Source organism: Panthera pardus, unplaced genomic scaffold (assembly GCF_024362965.1).
Source record: "Panthera pardus isolate Hobbes unplaced genomic scaffold, ASM2436296v1 HiC_scaffold_17, whole genome shotgun sequence".
Taxonomy (NCBI): Eukaryota; Metazoa; Chordata; class Mammalia; order Carnivora; family Felidae; genus Panthera; species Panthera pardus.
In genome coordinates, this window is record NW_026526732.1 from 19,904,196 (window position 1) to 19,925,023 (window position 20,828).

At 40.5% G+C, this 20,828-nt stretch overlaps 1 protein-coding gene across 1 annotated transcript; it reads right to left on the bottom strand.

The window, feature by feature from the left end:
• Positions 1-360: 360 nt before the first annotated feature.
• Positions 361-20,827, bottom strand: RAB32 (RAB32, member RAS oncogene family). The gene is made up of 3 exons (XM_053904399.1): positions 20,314-20,827; positions 5,580-5,857; positions 361-1,499 (listed from the first exon to the last, which is right to left on the bottom strand). The coding sequence occupies exons 1-3, from the start codon at positions 20,561-20,563 to the stop codon at positions 1,350-1,352; spliced, it is 678 nt and encodes a 225-aa protein (XP_053760374.1). The 5' UTR covers positions 20,564-20,827; the 3' UTR covers positions 361-1,349.
• Position 20,828: the final 1 nt, after the last annotated feature.

Below are 20,828 nucleotides of genomic sequence, written 5' to 3' on the forward strand. Positions count from 1 at the left end.
AGAGCAAGCTATGTTTTATGGCCCATGTCAACTATTTATTCCCAGAATACACCTGTCAGAGCAAAGGCAATTCTTGCTAATTTTTTATTTCCTGCTCTCAATAAATACATGGATCTTTTCCTATCCCATGTTCATAATAATGTATAAGACAATTTGGTCAATGCCTCATTTGCATTAGCATTGGATTATGGCACAAACACCTTTAAAATTCCTTTGAAAAATAAGTTGGACCTTTCAGAAGGTATCAACTCCCTTAAAAACAACAGGAAAATGTGAGCAGACACGAAGTTTTCTAAGGCAGAAAAGTATACCCCATTTACCTTTCTAGAACCACATTAGTTAAAGAAAAACAAAAGAGGCTTCAGTCAAAATATTTATTCTTTTCCTTAACTGGGTTAAATGGTAATACAAATATTACGAGGCTGTCCTAAGTTTCTCATGTGTTCTACTTTAAATGTCCAAAACTTTACATAAAAACTACGCATGACCTAGTTTCCTTCACAATTCATACTTAGAGAATCTCAGATTTAATTGTATATGCTTTCAAGTAACTTCTCTGTTACCGTTACTAATACAGATTTGAAAAGACTAGCTCCAGTTAGATAGAACTCCAACAGTAATAGCAGCCAGGCTCTCAGGTACAAAAATAAACACACGGGAGGAAGAGGAAAGCAGGAATGTTCATTTATATTGTTTCCAACTGGCAGCAACCAGAAGCCAGGACACCAGTGCACCTGCGTTGTTAGCAAGGGCACACCACGCCGGCCAGGAGTAATGACATAACGTGTGATGATAACAATTTTATAGAAGTATCAAAGTTTTAAGTAGAAAAAGAACTGCAAAACAGCCTTCTGTGACTAACAGAGATGACAGCCTCCCTGGGGAGAATGTAATGTGGAGATAAAAACACAGGCCCATAAAATTACTGGAAGACCTCAGGTCAGGTTTCATGACCATCCCAGTGCTTCCACTAAAAGGCACAACTTGAAAATCTTACCAAATCCTGAGGACCATCATTTTTAAAAAATGTTAAAGAGGACGTAAACATTATCCTGAATTCATGGTGACCACCCTAGAGGCCTAAGTGTGCCTGCGTTAAAGTGTGGGGTCGCGGGCAGAACCACTTTACCACACGCCCCGTGTCAGCGTAGGCTCCCTGGGGGTGCCACCACGGCCATTCTGTACAAGGAGAAAGGTCTACACAACCTGAAGAAAAACTGGAGCGTTCGTCTGAAGTGCAGCCCTGTGAAGATTCACAGAGCAGCACAGCCGCCCCCTTATCCATTCTCGGGCTTGGATCCAGCCCGGTCAGGCTGCACTCTGCACACAGGCCAGAAGCAGAAGCCATGTCAGCAACATTGGGACTTGCCCTCTGCTCTCAAGGTCTCCTGATCCAGTTTAATTTTGTCCTCGTTGTTTTCTTCACTAGGAAAGCTTTGGTGGTTTGCGAGAATATTCTCCACTAGGAACCGGGCGGCTTCATCTATGTTTATATTATCCTGTAATGCAGAAATGACGAACACGATGAATTCTTCAGATTAATGCTTGGAAGTAAGCATTAAGAGTATTAACGGGACTAGCCGAGTTTGTCAGAGGGGACATTATAATACACGAGCTATCATCTTCTCCTCCCGTACTAAAGGGTTAAACCCTAAGAGTTTAATGCCACTGAGTATAATGTGGCTAGGGAACTCTTTTCTTTTCACAAATGATCGCCCTTTCTGATGCTCCTGTTTCAAACTTCTTGCCGCTGAGATTCACTGAACTATCTCAATGGTTGTAAAGGAATCTTCATTCCCACAATGGGTTCCCACTCACATAAATGAAGGCACTAAGATGAAAACCTTCCGCCCTAGAACATCTAAGTCAGTTGTTCACGACACATTATGAAGAAGAATGTCAACGGGCTCATACCACACTAAAATATGATAAACGCATTATGTCGTCCCCCATCTCTGAGTGCAGATTATTACTTTTAATTGTCATGTGTAAATTAACCTGAAACAATGTGGTGGGTGCAACGGCCATTAAAAATATTCTAATGAGTCACAAGCTATCACAACATTTGTGTGACAGATTTATTAGCTGTCACTCACTACACGAGTAACAACACAGAGCAAAATCTGGGCTTATTTAAGTACTTAACTTCATTTTTAAATAATTTCAGGTTTACAAAACCATTGCAAAAATAGTAAAAATTCCTACATACCCTCCACTCATCTTCCTAAAATATTAACAGCTTGGAAATCCAGATTTTCAGATAAAACCAGGAAATTAGATAATAGTGTGGGCATGAATTATGAGCCTTATTCAAATTTTACCATCGTCCCAATGTCCTATTTGCCATCCAGGTGACCAGCTGTATTTCGTGCTCATGTCTCCTTGGTCTCCTTTAACCTGGGACAGTTTTTCAGTCACCTTCCCTTCCACGACTTTGACACTCTTGTAGAGTACTGGCCAGAAAATATCCCTTAGTCTGGGCTTGTTTGGTGTTTCGTATCATTAAACTCAAGTTATGCATTACTGGCAGGAAGAAGGGATGTGTCCTTCTCAGTGTACAAGGAGGCACTTGCTTTGAGTCACGTCTGCCAGGCTTCTCCACTGAACAATTACTATTTATCCTTTGCCCTTAGTAAGTTCCAATATATAAATCACCTGGTTTTTTTTTTTTTTTTTTACCAGTTTTACCCATTAACTTTACCATTAATTAATTTTTCCCTGAAACATTTACTACCATGGTGATTAAAGGTGACTTTCTATTTCCATCATTCCTTCTACATATATTAGTTAGAATTCTACCGTCAGGAAAAGTTTTCTCTTCTCCCTTACTTATTAATTGGTTTATTCATGTCATGGATTATTATTTTATTCCACAGATTAGATCCATTACAATAGCTATTTACTTCATTCCTCAAACTGTGTTACATTTTTGGAGCTTCTGTAAGAACGGTCCTGTTTCTTTTTGACACGTCTCCATCATTTTGTGCTCCCTTAGTTTCTGGCTCCGCAAAATATCTCTGGCGCATCTTTATTTGTCCCACTAGTCCTGGAATCAATCATTTCTCCACAAAACCCCTGTTCTTTTTACGGGAGAACAGTATTTAAAAAACAAATTCTGGGGACCAGTAAGCTCACTGGATCTGTGGTATCATTGCTCCTAAGCCCTCTGAGCAGAGAGAGGTAATAAATATATATATGCATCCACAGACCTGTAGACATCTATTTCTACGTTTGTCTCTCTGTTTATGCAAATGTGTATATATAGAAACACATATATACACAGAAACATATATATATATTTATATGTACATATGAAACATTAAGTTCATACTGATCTCTCCAATTTCAGTCTAACAACATGAGGTTCATTCCAGCTTTCTTCCTTATTTGCTATAAGTTTCTCAGACAGTGAGAAACCTGTAAGACCTGTGCTATTTATTCAGGTATCTTTTCCAGCATCAACACAAGTTTTCTTTAATTAAAGTACTGATCTCCAAATGTCCAAATGTCACTCGGTCCCCACCCTTCCCATTATCCCAAAGAACTACAATGCTCTCTAACTGCATTTAGCAGCAATTGACTAGGAACAGAAATTCCCATATTGTAATTAGTCACACATTTTCATACTACAAATCCATTGTTTGTCATAAAGGTGAAAAGATGAAGTTCACAAATTCAAAACTGTCTTTTGGCTGTGTTCCCATTAAAATTCAGATCACTGGGATTCAAGCAGGAATCAGATGTGAAGTTAGCGCCAGCCGGCTCAGAAATATACAGACATTAGTGACATGTGGGCAGTACTTTTAAGGCTTGCCTAAAATTTTTAACCTAGATTTTATGCTACTGTTATTCTCTTGGGCCATTCCTGGTTCACTACTAAGGAGATTCTGCAGAAGGTGTTGCTAATATATTTGTAGGAAAGCACAGAACATATCTGACACTTCTACCGCTAACCAGCGTGTCCCTTCTCACCTCCACATGTAACGCTGTCTATAAATTTAACAAAGCTGATGACTTGCACAGTCTCAAGCTGCAGGCCACATGACACTATCATTTGTGAATCTCCCATCTAGACTCTGGGGACAAATTTGGATTTATTACCTGAGTGATTAATTCACATAAAACCTAGAGAAGAAATTTTATCTGTAATACGTGCCATCTCTTCCAACAAATCTCATGCTCTAATAAACATTACACATACCACTAATTATTTCCCAACAAAGCTGGGAAATAAAGCAAATTACCCGACGGACACGCCGCAGGAAGGGGGACGGGTTCCAGGACAAGGGCCTCCAGGAGCAGCCTCCCCCTTCTGCCATTTCTCCCGTCCTGCCTGGCTAAGTGCTCTTGCTGCACCCACCCCCCCTGCACTGCAGCTTTCTTCTGCTGCTACTTTTTACTCATGAAACGAAATTTTAAGATTCTGGAATGTCTTTCTTTCAACAGATAGCCTTTAGCTTAGGAGTAAAAACCTCTGCCTCCAGCAGACACCAGCTGTGCCGATGACCCCAACATCACTCAATAGCTTTCCTTTCATTATTCCGATCGTCGGTGGCACCCAATGGTGTTCTGCGATGAGGGTGGGTTTCTGGTAAAGCTAAAAGTAACCGAGTGGTAAGCAGGTACTCAGACCAGTAGATAAATCCGGTCACATTTGTTACCTAGGAGGAAAAATTCTTTTAAAAACAAAAAACAAAAAAACGTCTGCAAGAAATCCACAGAAGGCATTCCAAATGCTGGGACTGTGTTAAGATACGCCAGTCTTCTGGTTTCGGATTTTGTTTGTCGTTGAGAATTTCTCAAACATTTCACCATTCTTATGTAAGTCCAATTGTTATTTGACCTCTAATGTGAAATTCCCAATGTGCGTAAACAAGTTCTCTCCCCACCAATACTTTGTGCCTGTGAATTTCACCTTTGCTCTCTTGTGTATCTAGACTGGTAAGATTTTTAACAGCCGACTTAAGTGTTTTTGTTTTTCTTCAAAAAATATTTATCCCATAATATGTGAAAGAAAGAATTCTCACTCCGCTATTCATGAAGAAGCATGTCACAAATGTTGACACTTGCCTCTAGTTCAAATTCTTTCATACACAATTAATCTGAAACTCTTCAAACATCACCTGAATACATTGTCGCTCTGACAGTTTCTGGTCCATTTTTGTTAGTACTGCACGTGACCCACATATTCACCAGGGTCATCTCTGTGCCTATATTTTGGCAAGCCTTCGGTAAAAATTAAAAAATCCTTGTGCTTGACAAAAAATCCCCCATAAACTCCAGTTGCAGAAGTGCTCCATTTAAAGGCTCAAACTCAGAGAATGTCATTGTTCTTTATTCTAAATAACAGCTAATTTTTAGTCTGATGGAAAACCTGCCCTTCTAGTCACCTCCCCACTAGCCAATTTTGAAAGCATTTCTGCTGCCCACTGAAGGAAACTATAACATATCCATGCTATGTTTTGCTTTTTATTAGGCTCCCAAAACCCACTCACATAAACCTGTCTAAATGTTTTATAGCTATAGCTCAGATTTAGGACTTAAGAGCAGAGCAGATACAAACATGAAGCAGACCTCACCTTTGCCGAGGTTTCAAACCATCCAGTGAAACCATGTTCTTTGCAGAACTGGTCCAAATGGGAAGGATTCTGGCCACCATCCTTTTTCTGGTCACATTTATTAGCTAAGAGGACAGCAGGAATAGGGCTGCCATTTGGAAGATGGACTTTACTATCCAGATCACTTTTCCATTTTAAGACGGCCTCAAACGTGGAACCTCTCGATATATCAAAGACTACAAAAGCACCAACAGCTTCTTTGTAGTATACTCGGGTCATGTTGCCAAACCGCTCCTGCCCTAGAAGTAAATATAACAAGAGATTAAGAACTCATAATCAGACTGAGTCTATATTTAGATATAAGGCCTCTGACTCTAGAACAGTGCCGTAAACACAGGTTTCCCATTCCATAGCAAAGAAACTGGTGGGATGCACAGAACCATGTGGCCGATCATGTGGTCTCAGTACGGAACTAACTAGCGTTGTGTTCTGTGAATGTACAACATATGCTCCATAAACATCCAGATGACGGTGCTTGAACCGACAGAGCCCAGCATTTCCCCCTGCATTTCCCCAGTCTAAGAGAAAGGTACTAAAGGGAAAAAGAAAGCCAGGAGCGGAGGGGAGAAGAGACAGAACAGAAGAAAATGAAGCTTGCAGGAAGAGATAAGTATGGTGGGTAAAACGCAGTCGAAAAGACTAAGACTGGATAAGAGATAAAGGAGTTCATCTTTCGTCCCTGTCTCTAGGCTGTACCCGCTTTGGACGCTGCTTGCAAGATTGCTGTCTTCTAAGAAGGCAGACGCGTGCAAACCTACTAGCAAAAAGTGGCACAATTATCTGTGTGATTGAAAGAAGGACCAACTGCAGAGTTCTTCAAATATCATACTTTTAAAATAACTTACCATGTTCAATAGTTTGGGGAAAATCCTACTGCTTCGCATACCACATGGACTTTGCAAAGCGTTCTCTTTCTGTCTGGTATCACACTGTTCTTTGACATAGGAAGGACCCTTATCTTCATCTGACAGATGAAAAACCATGCAAAGAGCTGCTTGGCCAGGATTACAGTGGCACTGAGTAACTAAGACAGCACTAGAACCCAGGTCTTCTGAGTCCCGTGCACCCCTGTTGCCAGCCATTCTGAACTATCTTACAGTTACCCTGACTTCTAAGGCATTTACCTTCCGTCTGTCGAGTTACTGACTAGAGTACTAAGGAAATATGACTGGCAATCAATGTAAATCGAAGATGTGAAACTCTGATCAATGATAAAAACAAAGCTGACAGGACACTTTCCTGTTAAAACATATGATGAAAAAACACTTTATCTACATTTCATTGATAGTAACAAATGCAAAGCTGCCCACAAAAAATATTTTCTCTCTCCTCCAAATTCTACTAGAGCATCATACAATGTTAGATATTGCTTAATGAAATAATGGGAAAAGAACACAATAGGCAAGCTTAAATGGATAAAACTGAAGTTCATTTGTGGTTTGTCGTAACTCCTCATATGGGCTAACCTGAAGTTGTACTATGACAGTTCAGATGTCTGAACTTTATTACAACAGTCACATATGAAACCCCACTATCATATTTATATTTTACTGGTAATGTAAATCTGCCCAGCCAGCTATATAGTTACTGGATCACAATGCTGACAATTATAAGAAATTAACATTGTACCTTTTCCTTAAACTTATACTTCATAACTACACACAGCATGTTCACAGAGGATATACCAACTGATCAAAGTCAGTATCACTAATCTGCAAAAAGACTATGTAGATGCATTAAAGTGGTTCTGAGTTCAATTTTAACTAGAGAACACATACTACCAATTTTTGTTTTTATAAAATTTAATTATTAAATATAAAATGACTATGACAAAAAAGGAAATTAGCCTCATTAAGATAGTCCAGATTACATGATTATTTCATATTATAAGAAAGTACTCTTTTGAACTATCCCTTCAACTTAGAAAAGAGGGCGGGGTGCCAAACTAGTAAAAGTATAGAAATCCAGAAGTAATAAAGAATGATTAAGCTTTAGTGAGTGTTGCTTTGTTTACTGAATCATCTATAAATCCCTAAAAAGATTTCTTTCAACCAATCATACTAAGTCATATACAAATTTGTATTCACATAAACTTTCTGATAAAATATAAGAAAATCAGAAATGTATATGACAAGGAATTTTCGAGATGGACCTGTGGATTAGAAATATCAGGTTACTGGCACACCTGGGTGGCTCAGTCGGTTAAGCATCTGGCTTGGCTCAGGTCATAATCTCAGGGTTCATGAGTTCGAGCCCCGCATCGGGCTCTGTGCTGACAGCTCAGAGCCTGGATGAAGCCTGCTTTGGATTCTGTGTCTCTCTCTCTGCTCCTCCCCCACTCACATTCTGTCTCTCAAAAATAAATAAACATTAAAAAAAAATCTTTAAAAGACAAAAAAGAAATAATCAGGTTACTTTCCCTAGGTTCCAAGGTTAGTATTCAAAACTCTCTGATAGTCTCAGAGTGTGCTTTCTAAAAACCATACTATATGGCAATTCAAAATAGTGTCAATTATGCTATTAAGCAAATGAAAAGGAAAAGTACAAACTGGGAGGAAAAAATGCAAACCCTCTATCTGGTAAAGGACTTATACCCTTCAAACTCCAGAGTAAGAAGATAAAAAATCTAATTAATAAAGTAAGCAAAAGACTGGAACAGATGCTTTATCAAAGAATGCATACAATGACAAGCAGAGGAAAAGACGCCTAGCATAATTAGTTACTGGAGAAATGCAAATTTAAATCACAACTAGGGTGCCTGGGTGGCTCAGTCGGTTGAGCGTCTGACTCTTGATTTCAGCTCAGGGTTGTGGGATTGAGCCCCATACCAGGTTCCGTGCTGAACATACAGTCTGCTTAAGATTTTCTCTGTCTCTCTCTCCCCGCCCCTCGTCTCTGCTCACGCTCTCTCTAAAAAATTAAAAAGAAAAAAAAAATTTTAAATCATAACCAGCTTCCCCTTCATGCCTATGAGAATGGCTAAAATAAAAAGTCTGGGTTTACCAAGTATTGGTGAAGAAATGGAGCAATCAGAACTCTTACTTACTACTGGTAAGAATAAGAATCTAGAATAGTACATCCATTTGGGAAACGATTTGACAGTTTCTTCAAAATTTAAACATATATCTACCATACAACCAACACATTCTACTCCTAGGTATTTGCCCAAACAAAATGAAAGCACATGTCTACACAAAGTCATGTTCATGAATGCTCATAGGTGCTTTATTTTTAATAGTCGAAAATGGTAATCAATAAAATATGGTATATTCATACAATGGAATATAACAACAGAAAGGAAAGGAATAGATTATGGATAAAAATAACAAAATAGATGAATCTCAAAATAATTAAGCTAAGTGAAAGAAACTAGACCAGAGAGGGAATAGGTAATACTATATGAATGCATTTATATCAAATCCTTAAAAATAAAAACTATAGTGACTCAGTAAGAGGAAGCCCATCAGTGATTACCTTGGGCAAGGCAGCGAGATAGGTTCGGAAATTCTTTTGCAATCTTGATTACAGTGATGTTTCACTACTGTTTACATGTCAAACATCAAATTGTGCAGTTTGTTGTATTGTCGATTATATATCAATAAAGCTATAAAAAATAATACCTACAGATGGTCACTGGGAAGGTTTAATGCAAAATGTCTGCCTGAGAGTCTTCTAGGGCAGAGTACGACAAAGTATAATTCATGGTCAAACCTCGCTAAATAAAGTTTTACTGGAATACTATCACCTTCATCCGTTTATGGGTTTCTTCATTGGTTTTCATTCTACAATGGCAGAGTTGAGTAGTTGCAACAAAGAGTGAATGGCCCATAAAACCTAAAGTATTTGCTACTTCTATGCTAGAGGGTTAGGGGATAGTCTATACCTTGAACTGACACTGGTATATAAAAATTCATGAAGGACTTAAGATCTGTGTATGTAAATTACACTTTAAGTTCAAAAAAGTAAAATGTCAGCCTCATGGTAAGCACTGTGTAAATGTTAGCTAGTATTAAGTGCTCAATAAATGTATTACATGATGAAAGCCTAAGTATCCTTTTTAAAATGGTACAATTAAACATAGCAAAACCTTAAACTATTAGCTAGTTATATGCTGTAAACTGTAGTGGTGAAAACAGTTGGCAGAGGAAAATGAACTTGAGGAAAGTACAAATGTACTAGAGAATCAAAATACCAAGCACCCAGGGATGCTTCAGTCAGTTAAGTAAACATCCAACTTTGGCTCAGGTCGTGATCTCACAGTTTGTAGGTTCAAGCTCCACACTGGGGTCTGTGCTGACAGCTCAGAGTCTAGAGCCTGCTTTGGATTCTGTGTTTCCCTCTCTCTCTGCTCCTCTCCTGCTCATGCTCTGTCCCTCAAAAAATGAATAAACATTAAAAAAAAATTTAAATACCAAGCACCCAAAGGTCAAGCAATCCTAGGCAAGTAACTCTGTCAGCCTCAGTAAGTCATCTGTCTTTAGAGGATTTTAGGGATCTTCTAAGCCCTCCCAGCTCTTCCTTCTGATGTTTTAGGTTTCTGTGTGATAACTTTAATGTTATAATGATTTGCTAAAGATTCTTCAATCACTGAATCCAGACAGCAATGGGGATCAAATATAAATAATCCAGCATGAAAAGGCCAAGCCATGCATTTAGGGAAATTGCTTACTTTCCAACAGAATAGTGAAATATACTTCCTATTTTACTGAGTTCATTATCTTTTTAATTCTGAAGTAATTCTGAAAAATTCTGAAGTAATCCATTAGTGCTTCAGAGATATTCTTGAACTGGTCAAAAAACCTAAAAAGCACAAATTTCTAAAATATGTAACATTTAATTAGAAAATAGGGGCGCCTGGGTGGCTCAGTTAAGTGTCTGACTCGGTTTTTGCTCAGGTCATGATCTCACAGTTCGTGAGTTCTAATCCCACATTGAGTCCTACACTGGGTTCCACGCTGGCAGTATGGAGCCTGCTTGGGATTCTCTCTTTCTCCTTCTCTCTCTCTCAAAATATATGAACTTAAAAAAAAAAATCTTTAATTAGAGAATAAAGAGACAATGAATTCATTTAAAATAATAATCTTAACATAAAATTGAGAGTTGTTCTCCCAAAAAACCTAACAAGGCAAAACCTAGATTTAACTATTTTGGTTTCAAAGGTTTAAATACATAGATATATCAAGCTCTTCCAGTCGTTAAACCGGAAAATAACATAAAGTTTGCCACTGGAGTAAGAGCTGCATCCTACAACTTCGTTATTATTTCTCCTTGGGTAATTTTATCTATTCTCTTGTTATTGTCTAAAAGAAAGAACCACAGTGGAAAACAAAACTAATGTTCATGAATATTCCATTTTCCTCCATTTCTAAGTGTGTGAAGGATCACACTCTTCTGCCCCCACTGAGTCAGGAGTGGCTACGAACTCGTCTCGGCCAATGAAAGGTGAACAGAAGTGTCACTTTTAAGCAGAATCACTTGGCTGACAGTGTCCCTGTCCTGCTGCAGCAGGCTCGAACCCTAATTTTGAGAGGAGAGTATCATGAGATGAGCCTCCATTAGTCTGAGTCTTCAGGTAGTTTCAATGAAAAATGCCTTCACATCTCTACCACTGCCCCAACCTCTGCCCTCACTGTGGGCATGAAGAAAGAGTGAGGAATAATTATTTTAAGCCATTGACGTTTTTAATGTGGTTGGAACTCCAACATAACCTAATCTATCTTGACTAAAACAGCCCCCAAATCGTGTCTAGATTTGATCTCCACTAAAAAACATGCATTAAGTTCCTTGCATGTATCAGGCACTGTGCTAGATACTGGTGAACAGCATGGAACAATCAATATGATTTCCTCTCCTGAGGAGCTCACAATCTATCGGAGGAAATAGACAAACTGCACCACAGGGTGTTAGGTGTCATCAGAGATATGAAAAGTGTATCATGGGGGCGCCTGGGTGGCGCAGTCGGTTAAGCGTCCGACTTCAGCCAGGTCACGATCTCGCGGTCCGTGAGTTCGAGCCCCGCGTCAGGCTCTGGGCTGATGGCTCGGAGCCTGGAGCCTGTTTCCGATTCTGTGTCTCCCTCTCTCTCTGCCCCTCCCCCGTTCATGCTCTGTCTCTCTCTGTCCCAAAAATAAATAAAAAACGTTGAAAAAAAAAAAAATTTAAAAAAAAAAAAAGTGTATCATGGTATCAAACAAAGGGATGCTCTTCATTGAGGTACGTAAGCTAATCTTAGTAGTTCTGAAAGACACATTATCAAGAAATGCCATTCAAATGCTTACCTGTCATGAAAATCAGTTGTCTTTATTCCTTTGTCTCTAAACTGTAGATGCAGCAATGCCCAAAACCCACCAGCAGTCACCCTAGTCAGAGCCAGGCTCACCATCAACGGACTAAACAGATTCAGGTATTTAATCTCTAGATACAATCTCCAGCAGTGCTGAGTCTTTCTCATGGAAATAATGCATTCTAGTACTTACCTTTCACAACACTTCAGGAGTTAGCCCTTTCTAAGTTTAAAACAGGGGTAAGGACCAAACCTACCAACAGGGAAGACTTTCACATTTACATTAGAATTGCACTGGAATTCTGTAGAATCTTGGACTTTTTTTTTTCCTTAATTTTAGACAAGAAATATAAAGAATGCTCCCTGGGAAGTAGTCAATCAACCATTCTAAGTTCAGTCCAAGAAAATTTTATTGTTCTCAATCCTACTTTCCACAAATGCATAAATAAAATGCAGGAAATTCCCACTATGCTGAGTGCCCCTGGGTTGTATCATAGGACAGGAGAGGATGGGGTAGAGAAGTCTGCAGTTATTAAATACAAAGACAGATGCATGAGTTTTTTTTCATGGTGTGTGTGTGTGTGTGTGTGTGTGTGTGTGTGTAGAGTTAAAGCTTATGGCAATATAAAAATTCAGCACGACCTGAGGGATCTTCCTGTCACGAGATCTGTAGAAGTAGCTCAAAGAGTGTGACGGGGAATCAGCAACACCATCTTCCTTAACTGGTGTTGTAGTCATTTCTTAATGGGGGGTGGGGGGGTGGGGAAGGACCACTTTCATGCCTTCCTGACCAACACTTAAATGGACAACATTGTAACTGCCAGATGCCACCTCACATCACCTAGTCCAACCTCTCCTATTTTACAGATGAGAAAATAAAATCCCGGGGAGACAGAATTACTCAAATTGCCCAGGTTGATTTGTTATCTGATGTGCTGTCCAATCTGTTAGCCAAATACTTTCTGGAGGACACATTGTTCCACATGTCCCATACTTCCGAATAGACCCAAGGCAGTGCCATCAGCCTGCAGTGACTTTCTTTAAGGATAGCAGAGCCCTATTACACAAGGTCCCTTTCTCATAGTCTCTTAGGGCTTTACCACAGCAGCTACGAGAAATGCCCCACTGCTGAGTGCTTTAGTGACCCCAATACTAGTGGCAGCCTCTTTTATCCATATTGCTGTAGGCATATTTCCAGAATATTCCAAATGACTCCCAATGCTTTCTTTTAAAAAAGTGTGTTACTTCCTTCTCTAGAAGACGGAATCTTTATTGTAACTAGATATCTTGGCAATGAGAATGAAGAAAATGAACACAGTGCAGTCATCTAGGCTCAAAGATATCTAATCTTGGCAATGGGAATGAAGAAAATGAACACAGTGCTAGTCATCTAGGGTGAAGCCCTAGATTTCCCAGCTGCCCTTGCAGCAAGACATGCATATTTGACTAGAGCGCAAAGACGAAGAATATGACAATATGACGAAGGAATGGTTGTGTGATGCAGTGTCAGCTTTGGCCCATGGAGACTTTAAGGTTCTGCTCAGCAGCTGTGGACTGCCCAACCATGGACTTACCAGGTGAGAGAATTAACCTCTTTGTTAAAATCACGATGCATAGTGGTGTCAGAGGAAGGCAGATCTATCGAAACAGTTGATCCTAACGAATCTGCATTTTAAGCACCACGGGTGAGCCTGATGGAGGAGTCTCCATATAATCACACTAAAATAAAACAATGTATTTAGCTTAATTTCAAAAAGCAACAAAAAAAGTCACTACAGAGGATGCTTAAGGAAAACATCTGGACAGAAGTGAATGGAAAGAAGGCAGAAGAGGAGAATGTAAGGCCATGTGTCAGCTAGAAAGACCAACAAAGATCCATAAACTAACCCGTACTGTCCATTTATTTTTATGTGGTTCATCTTTCTCAAAACAAGACTGAAGAAATTACATGTTTCTAGCTTCCTTGATTGCAAAAAGTGAGAAAAGCACTTTTGGAAATACAACTGAGTAGAATTCTAAAGCATTTTTACCTCATCTTGCAGAAATCTGCAACCCCTATCATTTATGTCTGTACTGTTCTCACCATCCAGATCTCTGCAACCAAAACACAACCTAAACTTGTTCACTTAGCCTACCCTCTCCTTTTTTTTTTTTTTTTATTTTTGAGAGACAGAGAGACAGTGAGAGAGAGAGAGAGAGAGAGAGAGAGAGAGAGAATCCCAAGCAAGCGCCATGCTCAGCACGGAGCCTGACATGGGACTCAATCCCAGGACCATGAGATCATGACCTGAGCCAAAATCAAGAGTCGGATGCTCAACCAACTAAGCCATGCAGGCGCCCCAGCCCACTGTCTACTTCTTAAGTGTTGATTAAGTGTGAAATCATCACTAGTTTCAGGATATGCTGTTCTTGAACTATAAATCTGAGGCCTTCAAAGTTTTCTTCTTTGGAAGAGCACTTTATCTCTCAGTCTTTTCTAACATGCCTAGAAGTATGTGTTCATGATGGGTTTTTTTTCTATATTATAATTCTTTGATGTCTTGGGGCCTTGTGGACCAGCAGAGAGCCTGCCTCTCCCAGGGTTAGCTAGTTCTGAGAGACTGCAAACAACCTGCTGAAAGCACATCTTGGATAGGCAAACCAACCAATTCGGAATCCTTACCATCCCTTTTTTCAGGCATTTTTAAGGCTCCTGCAGTCTAAGTCACTATCTTCCTGCCCTAAATCACCCATGGCCAGGTACTAAACAAATAGGGACCACCCCCATAGCCCAACGCCCACTGAAATAGGTCAAACTAACCAATCCTAAGCTTGCTCTTCTTGCCTGTACTGCCTTGGCCATTCCTTCTTGCAAAAACCACAATAAAGGCTCTAGCCCATGCTTATCCCTTGCTCCTTCTGCCTCTTGACCAACCCTGGTGCTTCCCCATGTGGCCCTGCATGGGGTGGATACTCCCTCCTCTTGGGATCTATGAGTAACAAACCATCTTTTCAATGGTGATCATCTTCTGGTGTGTTGGCCTTACCATACCTGATAAAAACAAAAATCTTGGGTACACTTTAAAATAGAATATGAATGAATCACTGAAATTTCCATATCAGAAGCTTAAGAAAATCAGAAGGTCAAGAAAACAAATTCATAATGGATAAAATTTCTCCTATAACATATCTGAAAGTAATACTGCCTCTCGAAAATAACGCATGGCTTGTAGGTTTAATCAGTGAGATTACAGAGTAGACCATGCAAACATCTATAATTATTACCTTGCTTTTCCAGGTGTGCTCTACAAGCGTATAGCAATGAACAGCTTTGTTATCTTCAGAAAGTCCAGTGTGGAAAGTCTTTCAAAACGCCCTCCAAAAATGATGGGGCCGACCAAAGAGTGTCTACATTGGAAGTTCAGTGTTTTATAATTAAGAAGAGTATAATAACTGGAAATTCTGGACTGATAATATAAAGAGATGATAATTATTGCAAAGGGGTTTAACATATGAATCATGTGCACTACTATGCGGATGACCAGAACATTTGCTAATTTAGACAAGAGTCTGTTAGACTCTCAGATGACATTCTTTGGAGTGTTTTGACACCAGTGAACCAAAAATTCACTGAACAATTAAAAGCTTATTTTCATATTCCAGCATCAGAAGACATGTCTTTGTATAGTGCCATCAATTATCTGTGTTTCCTTGGTCAAGTTATTATACTTCTCTGTATTTAGACTATGGGATCTCTAAAAGCCTATATAGTTCAATTCAAATAGTAGAATGATTAGGAAAATGGGGGAAAAGTCAAACTTTAGTACTTTTATCAATGTCCCACTCCCTCTACTACTAACCTGGGCACTTTTCAGTTTATGTGGGCCAATTGAGGCAACTGAAAATGGTAACATATTAAAAAAAAAAGGGGGCAATAGGCATATGTTAATATGTTGTTACACTGACCATTCTGCCTGGGCAATTGGGGATACAAAATCCAGACTGGAGCACCCAAAGTGTCTTAGGATTCACAAACTGAGGAAGATTTAAAGATGTAAAATGGGGGCACCTAGATGGCTCAGTGGGTTGAGTGTCCGACTCTTGATTTCAGCTCAGGTCATGACAATCCCAGGGTCATGGGATAGAGCCCCATATCGGGGCTCCGTGCAGCCGGGAGCCTGCTTGGGATTCTCTCTCCTCCCCTCCCTCTCTTTCTCTCTCTTAAAATAAATAAATTTTTTAAAAAGAGATGTAAAATGGAACAGTAGGTTTTGTTTGTAACCCAACACAGCATTTTAGTCTGTATAAGGCTAAGGACAGGAAGACTGTACGGAAGTCAGATATAAGGAAGATTTTAAAAATCCCTTTAAGTGAGTTATTAAGTAATTGGAAAGTCATTGTAAATTCAGTGTTGAAGAGGGAGACTACAAATAACTATAGACTGATTCCTCAGAGCACTTCTTCTGCATATTTAGAAAAAAACTGAATTTTAGTAATTTTGACTAATAGATACTTTGAAGGTCAAGAAAGCACTGGAGATAATATTCAAGATTCTTGCTCATGAGGGTTAAAGGAGAGTTATGAAAGACAAGAAGAGGCCACGAGGTACAGTGATCAGTGACTGCCACCGTGGAAAATGGGATAAGAAAAGCAGGATCAACGTTCTAATTTAGGCTGGGGATCAAAAAAAAAAATTAAAAGTGAATCTAAGTATAGTTTATATAATTGATAATGTCTTCCAACCATGCATTTTATACTTTGGTAAATACTATTTACATGAACTTCAGAGTAGAATGTTCCTGATTGGTTCGTTGGTCCAAAGTTTTTTTTACAGAAGATTTTTACTCAGATTTTTATACAGAAATACTAATCCTAAAAAGTGAAGCGTGGCAGAAGAGACCAGGCCCCCAGAAAATGCCACTTTGGCATAAGGATTAATTTGAACTAAAGGGACTTCAAAAAGAGCAGGTGCCCGAAAGGTACGCTAATCTCTCTTTTTTCTTCCTGAAAGCAGACGAGAAAACCCCCATAGGAGAGATGTCCTCTCTCTACCAGGAGGAAAGAAACATTCCTATCACCACGGACAGGAATTGAAGCTGGGAGAATTCTCTATAAACAGACCATACAAAATAACTCTTATTTTCCTTTAGCCTCCCCATATATTTTAGTTATTTTCCCACAATTCCCTCCCTTTGTTCAACCTGTATAAAAGCACTTAGGTTTTGTCACTTCTTTGGGTGTTCATTTTCTTATGAGGACTCCTGTGTCAGGTAAAACTTAGGTGACATAAATTTCTGCTGTTAATCTGTCTCGGATTGATTTTTTTTTTTCTTTTTTTAATTTTCAGGCTCTGCTGAAAACTCTAAGAAGGTAGAGATAAAGTTTTGCCTCCCCTACAAAAGCAATCACTTCAGTGAATACGGGAAGACTAAATTATGTTAGTTCTAAATGGACAAGCTTGTCTTTACTTTCTTTTTTTCTTAAATGTTTATTTAGTTATTTTGAGGAGGAGCAAGGGGAGGGGCAGGGAGAGGGAGAGAGAGAATCCCAAGCAGGCTCCACAGAGCCCCAGGTAGGGCCTGAACTCACAAACCATGAGATCACGACCTGAATGAAACCAAGAGTTCAATGCTTAACTGACTGAGCCACCCAAGTGCCCCAAGAGACCACTATTTAAAACATTGCTGGCCTATAATAAATGGGTTCATTTATGTAACAGCAACAAAAAGAAGATCAGAGACATCTCTTGCTACCTCTTAATTTAGTAGTATTTATTAAACTTTTTGAAAAGCTTACTGAAGACTTCAGTGTCTTAGTATATATTTCAGTCCTGTGTTAAGAGCCATCTTCAAACAGGTATGGGGTAAGAGATGGTTGCCCAACACAAAAATTATATTGAGGTGCATCGGTATTTTGTAGCTACATTCATTTGATGCAATAAGAAAGCATTTGGAAGGCCTGTACCCAAGAATCACTGCGGTTCCTAATCTGAAGAGTTTAGCTTAAACTGCCTGGCCACATTTATGGAAAACATTTGGCCAACTCCTCCCTGTTACCCCTGCCAAAGTTTCCAAGTATAGAGACCCAACAAAATTCCTTGACCATCTTTCTCATCTCTAACCAACAGTGAAAAACTAGTCACAGGGCCACACCTTAAGTTAGTCATATCAACTGGCCAGCTCTACCTACTGTTTTGCAATCAAGGAGTATTTCTAAACTTTCACAATTAAAGATCATTCAATGTTGTAACTACATAAGGCAAATATGTTTAGCCATGGGGAACTTTTTGGAGTGGCCTTCAGTTTGCTTCATTACATCATGACCACTTAACTCAAATGGTATGAGCTAGGATTCACTAAGAGGTCAAATATTCAAAGCAAACATAGTTAATGATGTAGCTCCCTAAGCCCCAAGTGAAAGCCAAATTATTTCTGTGTTAACTTCCTTATATATTAAGACTCCATCTCTGGAAATCTTATTTATAAGGTGAGACTAGTAATTTTCAACTACCTCATTAATTTACCCCTAATCTTTTTAACAGCTCGTGTGTACTTGCTGAATGGTACTGAACATCCAGGAATCCCTTTTAGAGATCTTAAAATTCTGCTTTCTGTCCCGGCAAAGCTCAACCTTTGCATTTAGGGAAAAGTGCAAGCACATTCCATCTAGGCCAATGGTACCAGAGTCTGACAAGACTGATTATGTCTCTTTCCTGGCTGCATAGGTCTGTTAGAGCTGGACAAAAAAATAAGAGGTGATACCCAGGGAGAAAATTACTCATGACTTTGCTTTCCCAAGCCTCCAAATACCAGCATTTTTGCTTGAAGCTTAAAAACACAAATGTGCCAATAAAATCTTTTATTTACCTGCAGTGAAATCCAATCATAATAGCTAAATATGATATTATTTAACAAGAAGAATAAGGCAAAGTCAACCACCCTCCTAGGTGAGGGGTGTAAAATCTTCACGGAAATCTGTAGCGACAATGAAGATTCCTGCAGAATGACTATCACATGGTAAGGCAACCTTTAGAATTTATGACTTTGTCAAGAAGCAATACTACTATTCATAAGTGTCTGTGAAACAGCAGGAAGTATTTCAAAAGAAGCCTGACTTCAAAAGATGACTTTTCAAACGAACTTTTGGTTTTCTGTAACCAAAAGGGAAAAAAGAAAAAAAAAAAAAAAAAAAAAAGCTGAGCCCAGGGCAGATTATCCTCCTTTCTGTGAGGGATTGACATACATAAATTTATTTGCATATCTGAGGCAGAAAAGTCTGTTCTTGAATAAGTGAGTATTTAGGTTAATATACATAGGTTAATTCTTCAATACTTTTTCATATGTAATAAGCTGTTGGTGAAAAAAACACTGCCTAGCAGACAGACCTGTGTCCCCTCCACTCATTTGCCAGCTGGGTGACCATACCTTCTACAGTTGATGCATCTGTAGCGTGAAGGATGCTCTCTCGCTCTGAACATTCTCCCATCCAGATTCTCTATTGCAGACTGAGCTTCTTACCAGCAATGATTGAACAGGGTAACTTTTGCTATCACTTCCATATTTAAACTTTCCAAAAGTCACCATCTTTTTAAATGCCCACACTCCACCACCCCACCAGACAGAGCTCAAGTTTTCGTAAATTAGAGCAAGGAGAATATGCACCCCCTTCAAAGAGGGGCATTATGCTCCCAAATTGTCAACTGAAAGCAAATGCCAGGGAAACAATCTATTGTGGTGTGGAGTGGGGCAGGGCCAGGAGTGGGGTTAGGCCTTGGCTTAAGGAGGGAGGCAGGATTCAAGAGTAGCTTTCCCAAATCTTCCCCGGGGTGCAGGGGTTGTTAAGGACTCACCTAGGAGATCACCCTACCTGAAGAATAGAATTTCACTCAGAAAGAAGGGTCTCAGATCCAAGGTGGGTGATGAAAAACATTCTGAAAAGGCACCTGGTTGCTAGCCTTGGTTGTGTTACTATCTAAGAGGGTCACTTGGGGGCAATCATTCAACTTCTGTGCTCCTCTGTGAAATATTAAAGCTGGTTGAGAGGAGCTGGCCCCTGCCCCCCCCCCCTCCTCCTACTCTTCCTCGTGTATTATAACTTGTCATCATTCAGAGTTAAAACTCCAGGAAAAGCCCCCATGGCTGTTTCACCTCTGGTCAGGGGAGGGAGGGAAAGAGAGAGAGCACGTTGGAGTGGAGAGGGCCACCTTTCCATCTCTTAAAAATGAGATGCTTTCTGCAGACTTAGTAGAGGCATCTAACCAGGGTTAGTTACTTACACGCACTTCTCGATCTTGTCCTGCTTTTAAACCCTTCAACTACTACTGCCCCTTACCGTTGTCGTGATCCCACTGGGGTCCACCCAGCCACGTCCCTTTCCGTGTGGCTACCTGAGTTAGCCGCCGGCTCTCGACGGAGGCCGCAGCCCGCCACTTACCGGCGATGTCCCATAGCTGCAGGCGCACCAGCGTCCGGCTGTCCCAGTTGAGGACCTTGAGGGCGAAGTCCACCCCGATGGTGGCCCGGTAGTGCTGGGAGAAGAGCTGGTGGACGTAGCGCTTGATGATGCTAGTCTTGCCCACGCCGAGCTCGCCGATGACCAGCACCTTGAAGAGGTGCTCGCGGGTCTCGGGCGCGGCGGCCGCCGCCGTCCCCAGGACCGGGTCCCCGGCTGCCCCGCCCGCCATGAGCTCCCCCGGCCCCGCTCCAGACGGCCGGCTGCCCCCCGCGAGCTCGGGCTCCGCGCCGGGGTCGCCGCCCTGCCGCGTCTTCCCCGCGCGCCCGCGGAGCCCCCGTCGGCCGTCGCAACGTCCCGAAGCCGGCCGCCCTGCGCCCGCGCCACCGCCCGACGGGTCACAGGACCCGGAACCTGCCGCGGCGGCAGCCGAGCGGGGCGGGGAAAGGGCCGGGGACTGGCTGGCGGGGGAGGACCCGGAGGGGAGGCCGCTTCCC